Below are 17,747 nucleotides of genomic sequence, written 5' to 3'. Positions count from 1 at the left end.
TCAAGGACTAAGTCTATCTCGAAAAAGTAGTTGTTAGAAACAGAATCTGAAACAAATGCATAGACTGAAATATTAGCGCTCGATCGACCGAACAAGTATGAGTCGACCAAGTGACCACACGTACGAGCTTTGAGACTTTCAGGTTTGGTCGACTGAACAGTCTCGATCGCCCGAGTGAACAAAAATGAAGGTACCCAAGTTTCGGGTTTAATTGACCGTATATGGGTCAGTCGATCGACTAGAGACACTCAAACACACTCTTACCTTTTCTAATTTTCCTCTTTCTATCTTTCAGCTTGTCTTGATCACGATTGGTCCTTCATTCTTCTTTTCAACCTCTTTAAGCTTGAGCTTTAATAAATTTCTTCAAGTTTGATACTTTCCAACACGATCTTAAAGTGATCTTTTTTACATATAAATTAAATATTTACATGGAAATGATAGAACTCATGGATGAGGATAAATACTTCTACTTTAGTAAAGACAAAAACAAGTAATTTGGAGAAGAAGATGAACAATAAGCTGCATATGGTGTTTGATTATCCAGAGATATGAAGACTTGAGAGAATTCATGTTCTAAAGCGTCTCTTAGTCTTTGAGAAGGGATTTTATAGTTGAAATCCAGGGACATTGTCACCACACAACTGGTCGAGTTGTTTGCTAGGTGGTGTGATTGAGTTGGATGGAGGTTGTTGATTCTACCCTTGGGGTTTGTGCCCATACCTCATTAATGTTGTTATTTGAGTTGGATTAAATACCGAGTTGATATGATTTCATTGTTTGAGGGTAGGTTAATAAAAAAAATGACATGTCTACCACTAAATTTGATAAGTTATTTTGGATATCACACTTAATGCTTAGATTCACCTTGAAGGGAAGCTCAAATTGCTTTTAATTCTTTGTCATATTAAGCTGGGAAATTTTAAATTGAACTGATATCATATATTGAGTTACTACTAAGTTTAGTACCATTCATGAACATCTTGGCTCCAATTCAAACCAAACTCGTTTGAAGGCTCAATCTGAAATTTATTGTGTTGGTGATTATATTTGCTAGAGTGCACAATTTATACCATTATGTCTATGTTGATTCCTCAATGCAAAGTACTTTTTTACTATTAGAGATAGAGTTGGTGAAACTCCAGGCTTTTCACCGTGTCTAGACCTAGAGTGGGGTGAATAAGTAAAATAAAAAACTTTTTAAAACTCTTAGCTTATCTAGGTAATTTAATAGGTGAGATTAAAAATCTAGATAAATTCACCAACCAAGAAGTTAACCTAGGTCTCAAGATTATGCTAAAGCAAGTTAGTACTTAACGATGCACAAGTTTACATTAATTCATTCATGGCAAAGCATACAACTCTAAGACATGATGTAGACAATTTATCAAACATTTGATATGTATATTCATTCAAAATAAGACATAAAATATAATTATAAAAGAGATGCAAGACTAATAATGGTTTGGCAACTTGCTTACATCTACTACCAAGCACCCTACTTTAGAGTCTTGGGTTCCACTAACAAATGAGGTTTATGGTTCACCTCAAAACCTTAAAACTCAGATTTTTCTTTAGATTAAATTTATATCTATGGTTTGAGAAGAAAACTTCTTCCTCACACTTGTGGATTTTGTCAATAAAGAATCCACAATCTAATTTTCTTGAGTAGAGTCCTCAACTCTATTAAGAGCTTGATTTTGACTTAGAACCAAAAACCTTTAGATAATTAAAATAAACCAAAAACAAACTTATAAGGACTTGAATCAACTTGATCGATCTTCCAATTAGATGCTTGAGTTCTTTATGTTTGTAAGGTTCTTTTCTTTTTCACTTTGAAATTCTTGCTTCAAGAGGACACTCCATGCTCCATTGATGTGTTTCAATATGTGCAAGATAATGGTGAAGAGATGAAGAGGATCAAAATAAGGAAGGATTAGATTGAATATGGATTCAACTATGGTATGGACCTTCCATGGCTCGATGGTGCTCTTTAGATGTTATGAGGGAAGTGCCAATGTTCTCTAGTCTTTGATCAAGCCCAAATGAAGCCAAGGCTTCTCTAGATCATTGGATTTTGTTTTTTAATGATTAAGATTGGCTAATCCAGAGTAGGGTTGTTAATGAATTGGATCAGATCCAAAATTCGGTATAATACACTAGATAAAAATTTACTATTTGGGTTCCAACAAGAATCCAATCCGATAAGGATTTGATTGATAACCCATCAAATGGTTTTCGATCAACCATGTCCTAATTCGATAGGATACCGATCCCATTATATGTGAAAAAGAATGTATAATATCTTGCATTTAAATTATATTATAAATTTTATTTAAATATATGAAGGTTATTTATGTTTTTTTTTTTTTAATATCAAATTGAATTTGATCTTATTGAGTCAAATCATGGATCGAGGATTTGGTTTCTAACAAAGATCCAATCTGATATCTTATCATATCGGTTCTAGATCAACAATCTCCCGATTGGAAAGGGACCCAATAAAATGTGAGAAAAAATGTAATTATATTATACATTTTGTTTAAATACATGAAATTTATTTAGATCTTGTTCGTCAAATCGGATTTGGACCAATCCAAATCCGACCTGAACTTTGTTGGATTAAATTTGGATCCTCATATTGAAATTTGATAAACCAATCCAATGAGAGTCCAATCCAAAGTTTATCAGAACAATTTTGGGTCCAATCCAAGACATGGAATTGGTACAAAATCAACACTGATTCATTGACACCCTACTAATATTGAGATCAAATAGCATTCAAGTCCGATTTTTTTTAGATCAATTCTAGGTTTGATCCAGCTTGGATCTTATCCATTGATAGCCTAACTGAGACGAACTCTTGGACTTTAGCTCCAAAAAACATCCCCTACTTTTGATTCTGATCAACTAAAAAAATATACAAAAGTAACTTATGTAACAAAGTATGAAAGCCACAGGACCACTTCATTAACTAATAAGATGGGTGCTCTATTTGCTCCTACTTTTTATGTAACTGTACCATCTTAAGTAAATGCACCTCAAAAAATTAAAGGAGTTATATAAGTGTACCTTGTTAGTAAGTGCACCTATTGCATATACGACGTGGAAACCGTGCAAATTAAAGAAAAATATTATTGGGCTTGGCCCGGCAAATTTTAGAAACACAAATTTGAACAGGCCAAAACTGGAATGTCCGAACCCGTTACTCTTGTTCCCATTTATACTTTCTTGGCAATTGTACTTAATTTTCTATCTTATTTATTGGATTGAACATCTTATTATATCCACATGTTATTAAGTTCAAATGATGGATATTACCTTATGGTATATCAATAGTTTTACCAAGTTGATCGATCTTTCTTCTTGGGTTGATATCTCGATGTATCAAACATTTTCCGTGTAAGTACGAGAGCACTATTATGATTACTTTGAGAACAGTGGCAATGTAGGGGAAATCCAAATCTTGACAAAAATATGAGGACACGATACAACGGAGAGAGCCAAAAGAGATCAAAGGCATCGCGACCATTTGCTTTTAATTGTGTTTTATTTCTAAGTAATATATGACGTAATTTTATTTGTAAGTATCCAATTATTTTAATTAGAGCTTGTTTAGTAATGAAATTTCAATATATAATATGGATTTCGAGTTGTTTAGTTTAATTTAGAGCTTGATTTATGATTTTAATTTTGTTCTTTATTTTTCTGATTTTTTTATTACTATTTCATTTATTGTGATTAGTGAATTAGATGACCGTCCTATTATTTGTTAAACCTTCATATTCGACAGTCATACTCTATGGATTTTTTATTTTTTTGAAGTCCATTCTCCAATAATTTGATAGTTTAGAGCCGTCAAAAAAAGAAAAAAAAAAAAAATTCTACAAGAAAATATTTGACGGAATGGTCCGTCAAATATGGGATTTTTTCATATAGTGATATGAAGTTAAAAATTATTAAACTTCTTTGTTTCTTTTTCTCTTGATCTCTCCCCTTTGTGGCCCTCTCTCATTTTTCTTCTTCTCCGCCCTCTACCTTTCTTTGTAATTCATTATACGTCATTCATTATTCTTCTTGTATTTCTTATTATTTACATTTACGAAGGTTTCATGATATAAGAGACAATGCTATTAGAATATGAGTAATCAAATCCATTTTAAACTTAGTTTAAAAAGTATTTGATCCTGTCATGCTGACATCAGCCTATCGATGCAAAAAAAATAAAAAAAATTTGTCTACGTCGATTGGACCTATTGAAACATTAAAAAAATATCTATTTTTTTAAATATTAATTTACAAAAAAATAAATAAAAATAAATCAAATGATAAAATCCAACTCCATTGATGTGATCTTCCAAAATCTTGATCTTGAAAACTTTAGGGAGGAGGAAACAATTAAAAAATGAAATTAAAATTGCTCACTTAATCTTCTACACGTGAGTAATGTGGGAATTGAGAGGAATTCACTTTTTCTTATTCATGTGCGCAAATGGAAGTTAGGGTTTTGAATTTGAAAATATTAGTTTTAATGTTAGGTGCATGTTTCAACCATAAATTATAATACACAAATGTCATTTTTATTATTTTAAATTTAAGGTGGTAGACTTACAAGTTAGAAGAAGGTGCAAAAAGGGGAATTGAGAGGAATTCACTTTTTCTTATTCACGTCTGGCGCAAATGGAAGTCAGGGTTTTGAATTTGAAAATGTTAGTTGTAATGTTTGGTGCATGTATCTACCAAAAATTATAATAATACACAAGTGTCATTTTTATTATTTTAGATTTAAGGTGGTACACTTACAAGTTAGAAGTAGGTGCAAATAGAGTGCCGTTAATAAAAATGTCGAGGGCATTATCGTAATCTAAGACAGTCAGTGAAGCATTGCCGGCCTTTTTTGTAATGGCAATCCCCTGAAAATTCAACTGTTGCAGTCAATGGATTGGCGCCTTGAAAGTTGAAAGATCAGACATCAGAGAAGAAGAAACACCATGTTCACAGAGAACGATCTCCCACAAAATGTCGAAAATCCAGATGGAAAAATCGGTTTTTATGAAAAGGGTTCCTATTTTAATCGAGAATCAGAAAAGGGTCGTAATGGGTTTTATCTAAAACCATCGAAAATCGGTAATTTGGGTTCTCAAGAGCTGACTCTAAGCTATCTCTGCGAAAATTCTAAGATGGATTTTCAGGAAAAACAGATTTCAGGGAAAAATTTCTCGAGTTCTTTGGAGAAGGGGAAAGAAATGGTTTCGAATTCTAGAAGCGAAGATGAGAGATTGGTAGAAAGAGATTTCTTCCAAATCAATGGAATTAGTGGAGGAGCATCGAAACGAGACATCGATGGAGACGAAGAAGAAAGAGAGAAGAAACCAAAGGTAGATACCCTTAACCTCTCTTTATCTTTGCCTGATGTTTCTCTAGCGCTAAATTCTTCGAATCCATTGTCTAAAGACGATAATCCTACAATTAATCCGAAACCCAGTAGGAGCAATCAGTCCTTGGTGCCATCGAATAATTTTACGCGAACTGAAAGCTCCGATTCTTTTTCCCTTCAGTTTTCTCACAATCTTAGTTGTTCTCTTACACGAAATTCGATGGAGAATTACGAGTATTCGATTGGGAGCTATCGGAATTGTGGGGAGGGGACTAATGGGTCAGTTCACAGCAGGTTTAAACCCGTTGGTGATGGTGTCAGTTTGTCGAACAATGTTGGTTTTGGTCACAATTTGATGAAGGGAAATCGACCTATTAATAATGATTCGTTTAACAGTTTTTATAGAACAACGGGTTCGGAAAACAATTCCTTTCTTCCATCCGAATTGCCCGCAAAGCCAAGGAAAGATACTCAATCAGCTGATTCAAGAGGAATAGATTCTGATCGACAAAGGGTTTTTGAGAATTCGAATGGAGGGACAAGATTTGAGAGGCTTATACGAGAAGTCGTTTCGGAGTCAATCCCTCTCATGGCTCAAATATTTCATGAGCTTCCTTATGATACAATTGAATCCACGAAGGAGTTTTTGAAGAATCTCATTCGGGTGTCTGAGAAGAGTGAGGTGTTGGTTGACCTTCAAAACCGTCTTGAGAGAAGGTCTGATCTCACATTTGAGTCACTCTCAAAGTCCCACGAAGCCCAATTGGACATCTTGGTTGCGGTGAAGATGGGACTTGTGAACTACTTGTCTGAAACAAATCGTCTCCCTATGACTGAACTGGTTGAGATCTTTTTGCTTTCGAGGTGTCGGAATGTGAATTGCAAGAGTTTATTGCCCGTCGATGATTGTGATTGCAAGATATGCTCGACGAAGAAGGGCTTCTGTAGTACGTGTATGTGTCCGGTCTGTTTGAACTTTGATTGTGCCAGCAATACATGTAGTTGGGTTGGTTGTGATGTCTGTTCCCATTGGTGCCATGCCGTCTGTGGGATTCAGAGGAATCTCATCAAGCCGGGGCCCAGCTTAAGAGGGTCAAATGGGACTCATGAGATGCAGTTTCATTGCCTTGGATGTGGGCACACTTCCGAGATGTTTGGGTTTGTTAAGGATGTGTTCTTGTGTTGTGCAAAAGATTGGGGTTTAGAAACTTTGAAAAAGGAGCTTGATTGTGTCAGGAAGATCTTCAGGGGTAGTGAGGACTCCAGGGGAAAGGAACTCCAGAGTAGGGCAGAGGAGATGCTCTCCAAGCTTGAAAATGGTGTTATTTCACCTCCAGATGCTTGTCATGGCATCCTTCAGTTTTTCAAGTGTAAGTTTTCTAACCTCTTGTTTTTTGTTTATTAATTTTATTTTTTTTGGTTTATTTTTTTTCTGCTCATTGTGTTAGTCTCTCGCTGTTGCCTGAACCTTCAAGAAGTGCATTGTGGGGATTGGTTGAATTACTTGTCTATATAATGAACATGTCTCCATTACCTATAACATTATGGTTAGCTTGGTTTAAACCTTTTATATCTTTTGATACATAATGGTGGTTTTCTGCTACAATGTCAAGCTTATTGTTTATACTAGGTATGGACTTTAGAAATAGATTTTTTTTCAAACCCGACCTAATATAATTCTACTAATTCTGAACTTCTTGTTAACTCATCTCAATCAACTAGCAATAAACAATAGAAGTCCCAACATATCATATCTTTGTTTTGCTTGACCTTCTCTTGGACCCTTGTGGAATTCTCTCTGCCCATGGTCCTAGTCCATGAACTGGACCCTGTTGAGTTTGAAGGCTTGCTATGCTTCTTTTTAGCATCATGCATATTCACCTCATTAAAGATTGGAATGCCCTTCAACTTCGCTTGGTGTTATGTGAGTCCTTTTGGTGAAACGATACTATGTTTACTCATTTTAAACTCCGTTTGAGTACATTTCTCTCAAAGGTTTCTAATTTGATACACTCTTTCAATGGCTTCTATTTTAGTGCCATGGGCTAGATCTCACGCTCAAGGCATAGAAATCAAATGTGGACTTTACTAGACCTAATTAGCGACTGCTTTGGACTAATTCTTCAGATCTGAAATATCTATGTTTCATTTCGTGTATTTACAAATATGATGCTTTGAGATACTCTAAATAATATTATTTGCATGACAATATCTAAATTATGTCTCCATCTACTACTCACTGGATCCTAGACCACTCATCGAAAGTTTGATTTCTCACTCCCAAGCTTATCCCTTAGGTCCTTTAACTTCTTTGGACAACTAAAGTTGGGGTAACTCTCTAAGAAGGGGGGCAGAATTTTTGTTTGGGATTCCAAGTTACCATCTATTTTTGAGTTTATGAATTCAATAAGGTGTTCTCTGTTGTGTTGTCTAAGCTTGCATATCAGGAGGTTCGGGAAGAGGCTACAACAACAAAACCCTATCCCAAATATTTTGGTTTGGTTAAACAAATCTTGCTTCTCCATTCCACTCTGTTAATAGCCACGTCCATAGTATTAGATTTCAACATGTTTCCACGAAATATACCGAAATATTTCCATTTCCACAAGTTCCGACATGAAATTTAACCGACAATTTCTTTTTGTATATATTTTGGTGGAAATCACTATTCATTTCATGAAATATTTTGATGAATAGTAAATTTTGACTGAAATTATCAAATCTTAAGTATAAAAATGCAATATTTCATAGGAAATATTTCGATGAATTGTAAATTTCGACCAAAATATTCTTTTTTTGAAAAAAAATTTATAATTGCTTTTAGAAAGAACTTATAAATTACACGTAGTATTTCCTAATAAAAAATTGCATATAACATTCTTCTGTTAATATCAATGAATTATGATTAATTAGTTATCTATATCAGCTTATTTTAATATATTCTAAGCATATTAATACATTTATATAAGCATGCATACAATCAGCCATGTTTCGATTAGTTGGATACATTAGCAATTTATTCATTACTTATTCAAAAAATAAAAGAAATATAATAATGCATGAATGCAATACTTAATAGTTTCTTCATTTTAATGTCTTACATATTAAGTTGTATGTAGTTAATGCAACATTATTATTCTTATTTCTACTGTCAGCCTCTCAATATATGTGCGTATGTGTAACAAAATGTTGTTGATATTCAATTTCACATTCCATATGGTAGTTTATTGTATTTTGATGACTTAATGAGTGTGTTTTAATGCCTATTTTATCATTTCCTACGGGTTCAATGAAAATTTCTTCAATATTTCGATCACTTCCAAAAATTGTATTCATTTCCACACTGATCGAAATATTTCTACGAAATGTTTCCATTTTCAGACTAACTGAAATGGACACCGAAAATGAAATTTAATACCTTGGCCGTGTCTTATATTTATTGAAAGTGTTTTCATATCTCAATCCACATTCTTTTAGGTCTTCTTATTGCCCTACTAGCACCTTCATCTTGAATATTTCTTCTAACCAGGGCTGTAATCAATGTTGGTTGAACATGCCCAAACCATCTCAATTGAATTTCTCTTAGTTTATAGCCCATGGGAGCTGTTCGTAAACTATCTTAAATGCGTTCATTTCTAATTTTATCTTTCCTAGTCTATTCAATCATCCATCTCAACATCCTCATCTCTACTACATTCAATATAATTAGCATGGCGATTTTATCTTTCTAACTCCATAAAACTTAGCTGGCCCTACTACCATCTTATAAAAGTTCTCTTTAATTTGGTTGGTATGCATTTGTCATATAATACTCCAAAATTGTACTTCCACTTTAACAATCCAACTCTGACTCTATGGGTTAGACCTTCCTCCATCTTTATCTCAATGAATAATAGACCCACGATAACGAAATTGATCTTTCCTATATTTCTAGACCATCAATTTTTATTAGACATTTCTCCTCCTGCGTTTCAATACTAAATATGTAGTCCATATACTTGGTCTTGGTTCTATGTGTTTAATAGCCCTTAGACTCCAATATCTCTCTCCATAATTCTAGTTTTTTATTGACTTCTTCTATAGTCTCATTCTACATCATTTGCAAATAACATGCACCATGGTATGTGCTCTTGGTACTTCATCTATAACTAGAGCTAACAAATGTGGACTCAAAGCCGATCCCTAATACAAATCAATTGTAATAATTGGGAACTCATTCTTCTCCTCACCATTTGTCCTCAAACTAGTCATAACCCTCACATATATATTTCAAATTATGTCAATTTATTCATTATGATCTCCATTATTTCCCAATGCCAGTCGAATTGGCTTTCTAGGTACTTTATCATTTGCTTTCTTTAAATGAATAAAAACCTTATGAAGATACATCATCTTCTCTCTATACTCTATCATTTGTCCAGGTAGAATGATTGTGTCAATTGTTGATCTACTCAGCATAAAATCAAATTGATTCTCTGATATATATATTCATTTTTGTTTTAACCTTTATTCAATTAGTTTTTCTCATATTTTCATAGTGTGTCTCGTAAGTTCAATATCCCGAGAGTTGGCACAAATCTATGTCTCTTTTATTCATAAATACTAATACGACAATGTTTATCCTCCATTCATCTCACTTCTTCTCATTCTTTAAATATTAATGAATAGCTTAGTTATTTAGGACAATCCCTAACTTCCCATGCGTTTTAATATTTCTATCAGAATACCATCTAATCCTAAGGCCTTACTTATTTTCGTCTTTGCTAAAGCTATTTTAACTTTTGAAACCATAATTCCACAAAAGTATGTGTGTTCTCAAATCTCCCGCTATATATTTTTTTTCTAGCTCTGAGTCTTCTCTTTGGTGGGGTGAGGCTTTTAGGTTTTTATTTTGTCGACTTAGGTTTTATCAAGTGGTCTCTGGAGACGATTGGTGCTACACAATCTCAATTGATGATCCAAAAGATCAAGCATTCATTCTAGGGGTAAAATTAATTTGTATTAGTTTTATTCGCATATCGTTGTTTCCATGGTGCCCGAAGTTGAGACCTTTCCTGGAAAGCAACCCTAAAGGATCTATTTGATTATAACAAAATGGCTGCAACCCTGATTGGGAATGTGGCTGCTGGTTTCATTGAGGTAGATGGGAACTAGGAGGAGCCAATAAACAAGGATGCTATAAGAGTTCAGGTCAGGAAACCTCTCGTCTCAAAGGACTCAAGAGGAAGATAAAGAATAAGATGGTATGACAATCTGCTTGCCCCATTCGGCCATCATCAAACAGTTTGGGGGTGGTACAGAGGAAGAGGTGGAAGTTATGGTGGATCAGTCATAATGGGTTCAAAGAGAGGTTACACAAGATTTGCAATTTGAAAGGGATAATGCTCTAAAAGATGAAGATGTGAGAAGTTGTCATCAAGTTCAGCCTTATCCAAGTGGTGTGTGAAAATTTTGGATGATCCAACGGCAAATGACAATCTGTTGGAAGCTTTTTTCTGGGCTTGAGATTTTTTTAATAATTGAAAATACATTTAAATAGCTGGCATCCGAGCTTGAGAATTGGAAACTTGAGGATTGGGAGCAAAAGCTTATTCGTAGGTGTAGGGTTGTGAACGAAAGGAGAGGAGACATGAGTAGCAATTTAATAGTTTGGCACAGAGCAAGAGGGACAGGTTGCATGTGTGTTAGCTTTCGAATTAACAATGGCGCACGTCAGCAAATCTTCGTGAATTTGAGACATCCTTTACGGACTATTTTGAATATCCAAATTCATAATCAAATGATATTCTCACTATCTTGGTTTCAAGTGATTACCTTGGGATTTGTTGTAGAATAGGATTATTGGCTCTACTTGATTGATCAAGGAAAAACAAGGTTATCACAAATTTGTGTCACAATAAAAGTTCTTCCATTGATTTGAGAATCTCTAACGAAGTGCATATCTTGGGATCATATTTAAAAAAAATCTAAAGTTTAGGGTTGTTTCTCGTAGGGAAAAAAAGACAATTTGGGCTTAGAGATGGGAGGCTTCTCAAATTGTTATGCTTTAGTAGATCTGGCTTAAAATGTAAATAAAAAGCATCAATTGATTAAGGGAGTATTGTCCATTTCAAGATTAACTGTAGGCAGGTTTGTGAAAAGGGTATTCAAGCAAAATAGAGGATAGAATAGAGCTAAATTGATTTGAGATTCAAGGGAAGGAAGTTATAAGAAATCAGGTTTTTGTAAGAATACTTTCTGGGTGTGTCACAAGGGATTTTGGACTCATCTATCATAAGTCAGTCAAAAGGGGTTTCTCATTTGAGAAATGAAGTAAGGTCGGAGAGGTTAGGCGGTTTCATGATGGTACCTATCAGTTACCCTAGGCATTGCATAGGGATACAAAATAGGGTGAAGATCCAAGATGAAAGTTTGAGATGAGCAATCTATGCGAATCAACATGCCCCAAAACCCTAACATGCATCCCCATGATTAAGTGTTAGAATCTCAAAGTGTGAGATATTTCCCATATAGTGATGAACACATATAACTCAACGATTTTAGACAATGGTACCATATACTGCAGTGGAAGCATAACTAAATTACGATACATAAACAAAATAACAGTTCTAATTCCCAACTTCCTTTATTTATATATAATAGAAAGAAATATCGGCACATACTGCCAAGAATATACTTACATGCTCTCTCAACATGAACCAACTGCTCTATCTACTAATGCTCACAACACACAAACTTAACTGATTCTGAAATTGCAACAATCCTAAATTTGATCATCGATCACTAGAACTTCCTATAATTGAGGTGATTGATAGGGGGAGTAATAGGGAGGTTACCTAGTGGGAAAAGTAAATTTCAACATATAGTTAGGGATGCAGGGAAACAACTAATACATTTGAACATACGCAATTTCAACATTTAAATCAACAATTAAACATATGCTAATTAATTTCTATATACACAACCTAAATTAACAGATAACCATACATTTAAACTCAGCGACATCCAACTATATATATATATACATGCACTTGATAGTGTAATTAATGAAATTCAAGAGTCACGCGTATGTGTGAACTCATTGATTTCATCTATACTCGTCCCATACCTCTATCTTTACAACCAATTTTTCTATCAAAGATAGTAAGGAACATCCCGGATTTTAGTTGTGACGCTATTCTCCAAGGCATCCCATATTACCAAGGAGAATTGACACCTCAACTGTCATCCTAGATTAGCTTGCCACTCTAGATCAACAAGCTAATCTTTATAGGCTTTCTCAAACTCTTTGCTAGATCACATTTACATATAAATAATTGAAAATCCTTTTTTGTTTTTCTTTCACAATAACAAGAACTTCCATTTTTATCCGAGACATAAATCTATGTTTTCCTTTTTCAAATCCATATGACCCCAAAAATGTGAAATGATAAAAATAAATAAAACATCTATCACCCATTCCTTAACCAACACGAAGTAAATAAATTCCTTGCACCAACATGAGTATAAATAGCATCTCTCGTGCCAACATGAGTATAAGTAACATCCCTCATACCAACATGAGTATAAATAGCATCTCTTGTGCCAACATGAGTATAAGTAACATCCCTCACACCAAAACAAGTATTAATTGCATCACTTGCGCCAACACGAGTATCAATAACTCATGCTCACACACATTACATTGGAAACTCTGTTTCCATTTCAATCTCTATTGTGCATCCTCGATGCTCACCTACTCAAAAACCAAATCAAATGACTTCTACAAGTCATTTCGCAATAAATCATAGTTACATGTACAATATAAAATATTTTCGAAGAGAATTTTGAAGTTTCGATAGCCAAAAATCATTTTTGAAAAATATATTTTTTTCTTCGATTAGCTGAGGAACAAAATTCCGGTTTTACACGTTTTCTGAAAAAGAAATCGAAGGGAGCTTTGGTTAGTCGAGGATTCCTTCGATTAGTCAAATGTGGGAAAAATCAATTTCCAAAACTCAATTTCCACTTCAAAAGCTTTCAAAATCTTCCACAAATTCATTTTAGAAATTTCTAAAATATTTTAAATATCAAAATCCATCCAAAAGCCTACACATATGTGCATGATTTGCAAAATAATCATATTTTAATATATTTGAACATTTCTACAACATTTTCTCAAAACACATAACCATATGGAGAAATTGGAAGTTTCCTACATCAATGGATTCAATTCTTAGCTTCTGAGCTCGACGTCTTGAATCTTTATTCAACTGGCTTGGAATTTTATTCACTTTCTAACGAGATCAAAAACTAAATCAAATGTCAATGAACAAACCATTTTTAGATTCGACTTCTCTCACTTTAACATAAGTAAATATGAAATACCTCTTTATATTCATATATATTTGTTAAAAGAGCTAAGCGGGGCCTAGGCGACAAAAAAATAGATATTTTTTTTTATAGATTTATTAAAAATAATGCAAAAAATAAGAAATAGGAAAAAAATAATAAGGGCAAATATGCAATTGCCAAGAAAACGTCAACTAATTAGCAAACTTGCAAGTCAATAATCAATTAAAACCCATAACCCAAGAAGTCAACCTAACATTTGCAATTTAAAATCCATCAAAGTAACAATTAAGAAAAATATGTAAATAGAGTAGCTTCAATTTAGTTTTCATAGATATTAACTAAGTTAACAAAAATCTTCTAATCTGAAGTCAATAATGTCCTCACCCCTCTAATTGACTGGGGCATTGTCACCACCACCATCATCGTCGCCATCATTTCCCTCCACTTGAAAGTGAGACCTAGCTTTCAACCTTGAGAAGTCTTAGAAGTATAAATACTAAAAAGATTTTTTATAAAGCCCTCAAAAGTTTTGGTGAATATTTTACACATCCCTATGTTTTAAAAAATCTAAGAAGATATCCTAGACCATGGTTTTTTTTGAGAAGACTAAAGAAATATAGATTTAAAAAAAAATCCCACTTTAAGGGCTGGGTGCCTGAGTAGGTTAGGTGGCCGCTTTGGTGCCTAGGCCCCGCTTTTGACAACTGTGGGTCAACTAACTTAAACCCTCAAATTAAGCTCACACAAAGCCATGTTTTTTGACAATTCTAAACCTACTAACAATACATGCTTGACTCAAAAATTATCTCATCACAACTTTAATTAATAATCAACAAATTTCATAAAATTTATTACTCGAGATACGTAATACAAATTTCAGAGCATTACACGAATCATCAAGATGCCCAGATCAGAGAAATCAGTGAGGAAGGTGGAGTTCAAGATGGGGTGGAGGAAGGAAGTAAAGCTATAGTATGGGTATAGAAATAGGGTAATTGGAGAGGACATGGGGGACTTCCAATGGCTCCTCCATAATATAGGAGTAATTGAAGCTGAATTATGGCTATCGTTTGGAATTAGGGAAATATCATTGCAAGGTTTATAAGAGAATTAATAAAACAGATAATTTAAGTTACGTTTCCCATGGAGGTGATCCACAAGAATGGGGTTAGCAAAGTCAGATGAGGTTCTGCTATTAACTTGGCATGGGAAGAGAGGTATTCAGAGGAGAGAGGATGTGCAAGACTTGGTGTCGAACTCTCTGGATCCGAATTTTGGAGAAGAGTTGTTGGGGCTTATGGGAATGCCGAATAAGAGAGAAAACCCGAGCTAGTGAAAGAGGTGGAAGGCTTGATGGAAAGTATTAGCAAATGTATGTTGAATGAGTTCAGAGGAAGGTGTAGGGGGGATTAAGAAATAAAGTCATCCAATGAAGTCAAAATTAGTGTCATTAAATGTTGGAGGGGAAGATGGGAGATCTTGTTTGGAGTGTTGGAAGTGTAGTGGTGCTTGAAGAAACCAAATTAGATTGTTTGGTCGAGTGCATCATAAGAGATCTACGGAGAAGCAAAACTATAGGATGATGTGCCATTCAAGCAATTGTTTCTATTGGGGTTGTCTTGATTGTGTGGGTTGAAAGAAGTATCCCACTTTAAGTCTCTTTGGTGGGAGCTTTCTATTATCTATCACGTTGCTACAAGACGAAGACCTTTCCTTTGGTCTTCACTGGTGTGTAAGGGCCATTGGACAAAACTATCCATGATGTTGTAGATGCCTATATAACGTGATCTTGATTGAGTGCCCACAAGTTTGGAGAGCTTTTGTAGGTAACAAATTCATGTCTTTTTGTCCAAACTTCTAGGACTGGAGGGGATAGTGGATTTTGTGGAATACATACTCTTCTGTAGTAAAAGCACGTGTATACTGTATTTGATCCAAACATATGAACCAAGTTGACTCTTGTTTTATTGTTGGATAATTACGGAAGATTTGCTTGGGTAAGAATTTTTTGGTTATTTCTAGTTGGCATTAAATTAAAATTATTTACATACATCCTAGGAAAATGAGCAATCTAGCAATGTGCCGTATAAAGGCAGTTTAAATGATTTTACCTTTTAAAAGGAGAACTGCTATTGGCACCCCAACTTTTACTTATTACACCCAATTTATTAAATTCTTTATCACACCCTAATTAAAGATTAAAACACATCATTCAAATATTACAAAAGTTTGGTTCAAGTAATTACCGAAACGTTATAAAGCATTATAACACATTCAGACAACTTCGACTGTTGTTTACAATTAGGATTAGGCTCATATAAAATCCTAAATCTAACAGATAGAAATCTTAAAAGTTAGTCTTAACCATTGACTTATTTTTTTTTCAATTGGGGTGTAATAAGTAAATACACACACACACAAGACTTTTACTTATTCTCAACCATTTGTTATAATATTATTTGACTGCTCATATGTGTGATGCTTTGAAGAGTGATCTATGTGTCTATAGATATAGTTCACACTCTTGATGTCGTCCTTCATCTTCAAAATAGGAGAACAAGAGAATTTGTATATTTTTTACCAATTTAATTGTTTTCTTTGGTCTCATACTATCTCTTCTCCTAATGCCAAATACCATTATTGTGATTGTATAAAAAGCAGATGGATTGTCCAAGTTTTCTGGTAGCTCTTCAAAAGACTTGTCGGCATCTCAAATGATCCAAAGGGGCGGTGTGGCCTCTCTTCCAACATCTATTTCTCTCCCTCCCAAATCTACCCCTTATTACACGAGTTCTTCTAGCGTTAAGCTTGATATGCTGTCCCTTAGAGATGATACTCAACAAAACAACCTTAAAGCTCTCATGAGTGATCCCGGTTTCGACAGCCTTGAAAGCATTGTGCGAGTTAAGGAAGCAGAGGCTAGGATGTTCCAAGGAAAGGCAGACGATGCCCGAAGAGAGGCAGAAGAGTACCGGAAAATGGCACGTGCTAGGAGTGAGAAGTTGGAGGAAGAGTACACGAGCAAGCTTGCCAAACTTTGTTTGCAGGAGACGGAGGAGAGGCGAAGGAAGAAACTCGAAGAGCTCAAGGTCTTGGAGAATTCTCATTGTGATTACTATAACATGAAGATCAGAATGCAAGCTGAGATTGCTGGCTTGTTGGAGAAGATGGAGATTACAAAGCAACAGTGTGCTTAGAAGTGTGGGTTCTTGTGTATAATCATCATAGTTACGATGATAAAAATGGTGATTGGCTATGATGTCTAATTTGTGTATTTTTATTTTTATTTTAAATTTCTGGTGTTTTGGATGCTACTTTGTATGCAAATTGAAAATTTGATCCAAAAGAGCTTTTGAACATCCTAGCTTCTTGTTTCCTCATTTGTCAATAATCTTCATGAGGTGGATTATGTGAAATTATCTATTCTGGGTTTCTAGTTTTCTTGGTGTAAGATTTAGGTTGGAAGAGTTTTAAGGGTCTTCTGGGGATTTCATAGGAAGATGGGATTGAGTTTATAAAATCAATTGTAATGAACTCTTTGTGCTTGGTTGGTCCCTCACCTTGCTTTTATTAATGAATATTTTACTTACCAAAAAATAAATAAAAATGGTGCGAATTCTATTGGCTAATACTTCTATGGACTCAGTTCGGCCTAAACCCACACCATTAACACCCTTATTTGAGGTATTGAAATTTGCTGGGAAGGTTTAATTTCAATCTTTGGCAATTACAGGTTCGTGATTCAAAGGGGTTTGCTTAATGCATTGAAAAGGAGCCTTTAAAGCATGACTGATAATGTTTGAATGGAGTAAGATTTGAAAGCTACGGGTGTGCGGTTGGGTTGTCTTGCAAAAGAAATCGGATTTTGTGAAAAAATTGTGGTGGAAGTGAGAGAGTTTGTAGATGATGATGAGGTTGCTCAAAACTTGATTATACCTTAAGCAATAGGTCTACAGAGTGCAGATGAATAAAGATATGGACATTTCTGAGAATTTTAATGAAGTCAATATCATAATTTCTTTAATTTTCATGTATC

General features: G+C 34.4%; 1 protein-coding gene across 1 annotated transcript; it reads left to right on the top strand.

Moving 5' to 3' along the window:
- The first annotated feature begins 4,837 nt into the window (after positions 1-4,837).
- On the top strand, positions 4,838-17,075 carry LOC147410035 (protein OBERON 3-like). Its single transcript, XM_086432228.1, has 2 exons — positions 4,838-6,747; positions 16,373-17,075. The coding sequence occupies exons 1-2, from the start codon at positions 4,992-4,994 to the stop codon at positions 16,906-16,908; spliced, it is 2,292 nt and encodes a 763-aa protein (XP_086288354.1). The 5' UTR covers positions 4,838-4,991; the 3' UTR covers positions 16,909-17,075.
- Positions 17,076-17,747: the final 672 nt, after the last annotated feature.

This window comes from Akebia trifoliata, chromosome 2 (genome assembly GCF_017979445.1).
Source record: "Akebia trifoliata isolate Shusen 1 chromosome 2, ASM1797944v1, whole genome shotgun sequence".
In the NCBI taxonomy this organism is placed as follows: domain Eukaryota; kingdom Viridiplantae; phylum Streptophyta; class Magnoliopsida; order Ranunculales; family Lardizabalaceae; genus Akebia; species Akebia trifoliata.
Note: the sequence above shows the minus strand (reverse complement) of the source record. Positions and strands in the feature narration are given on the sequence as shown.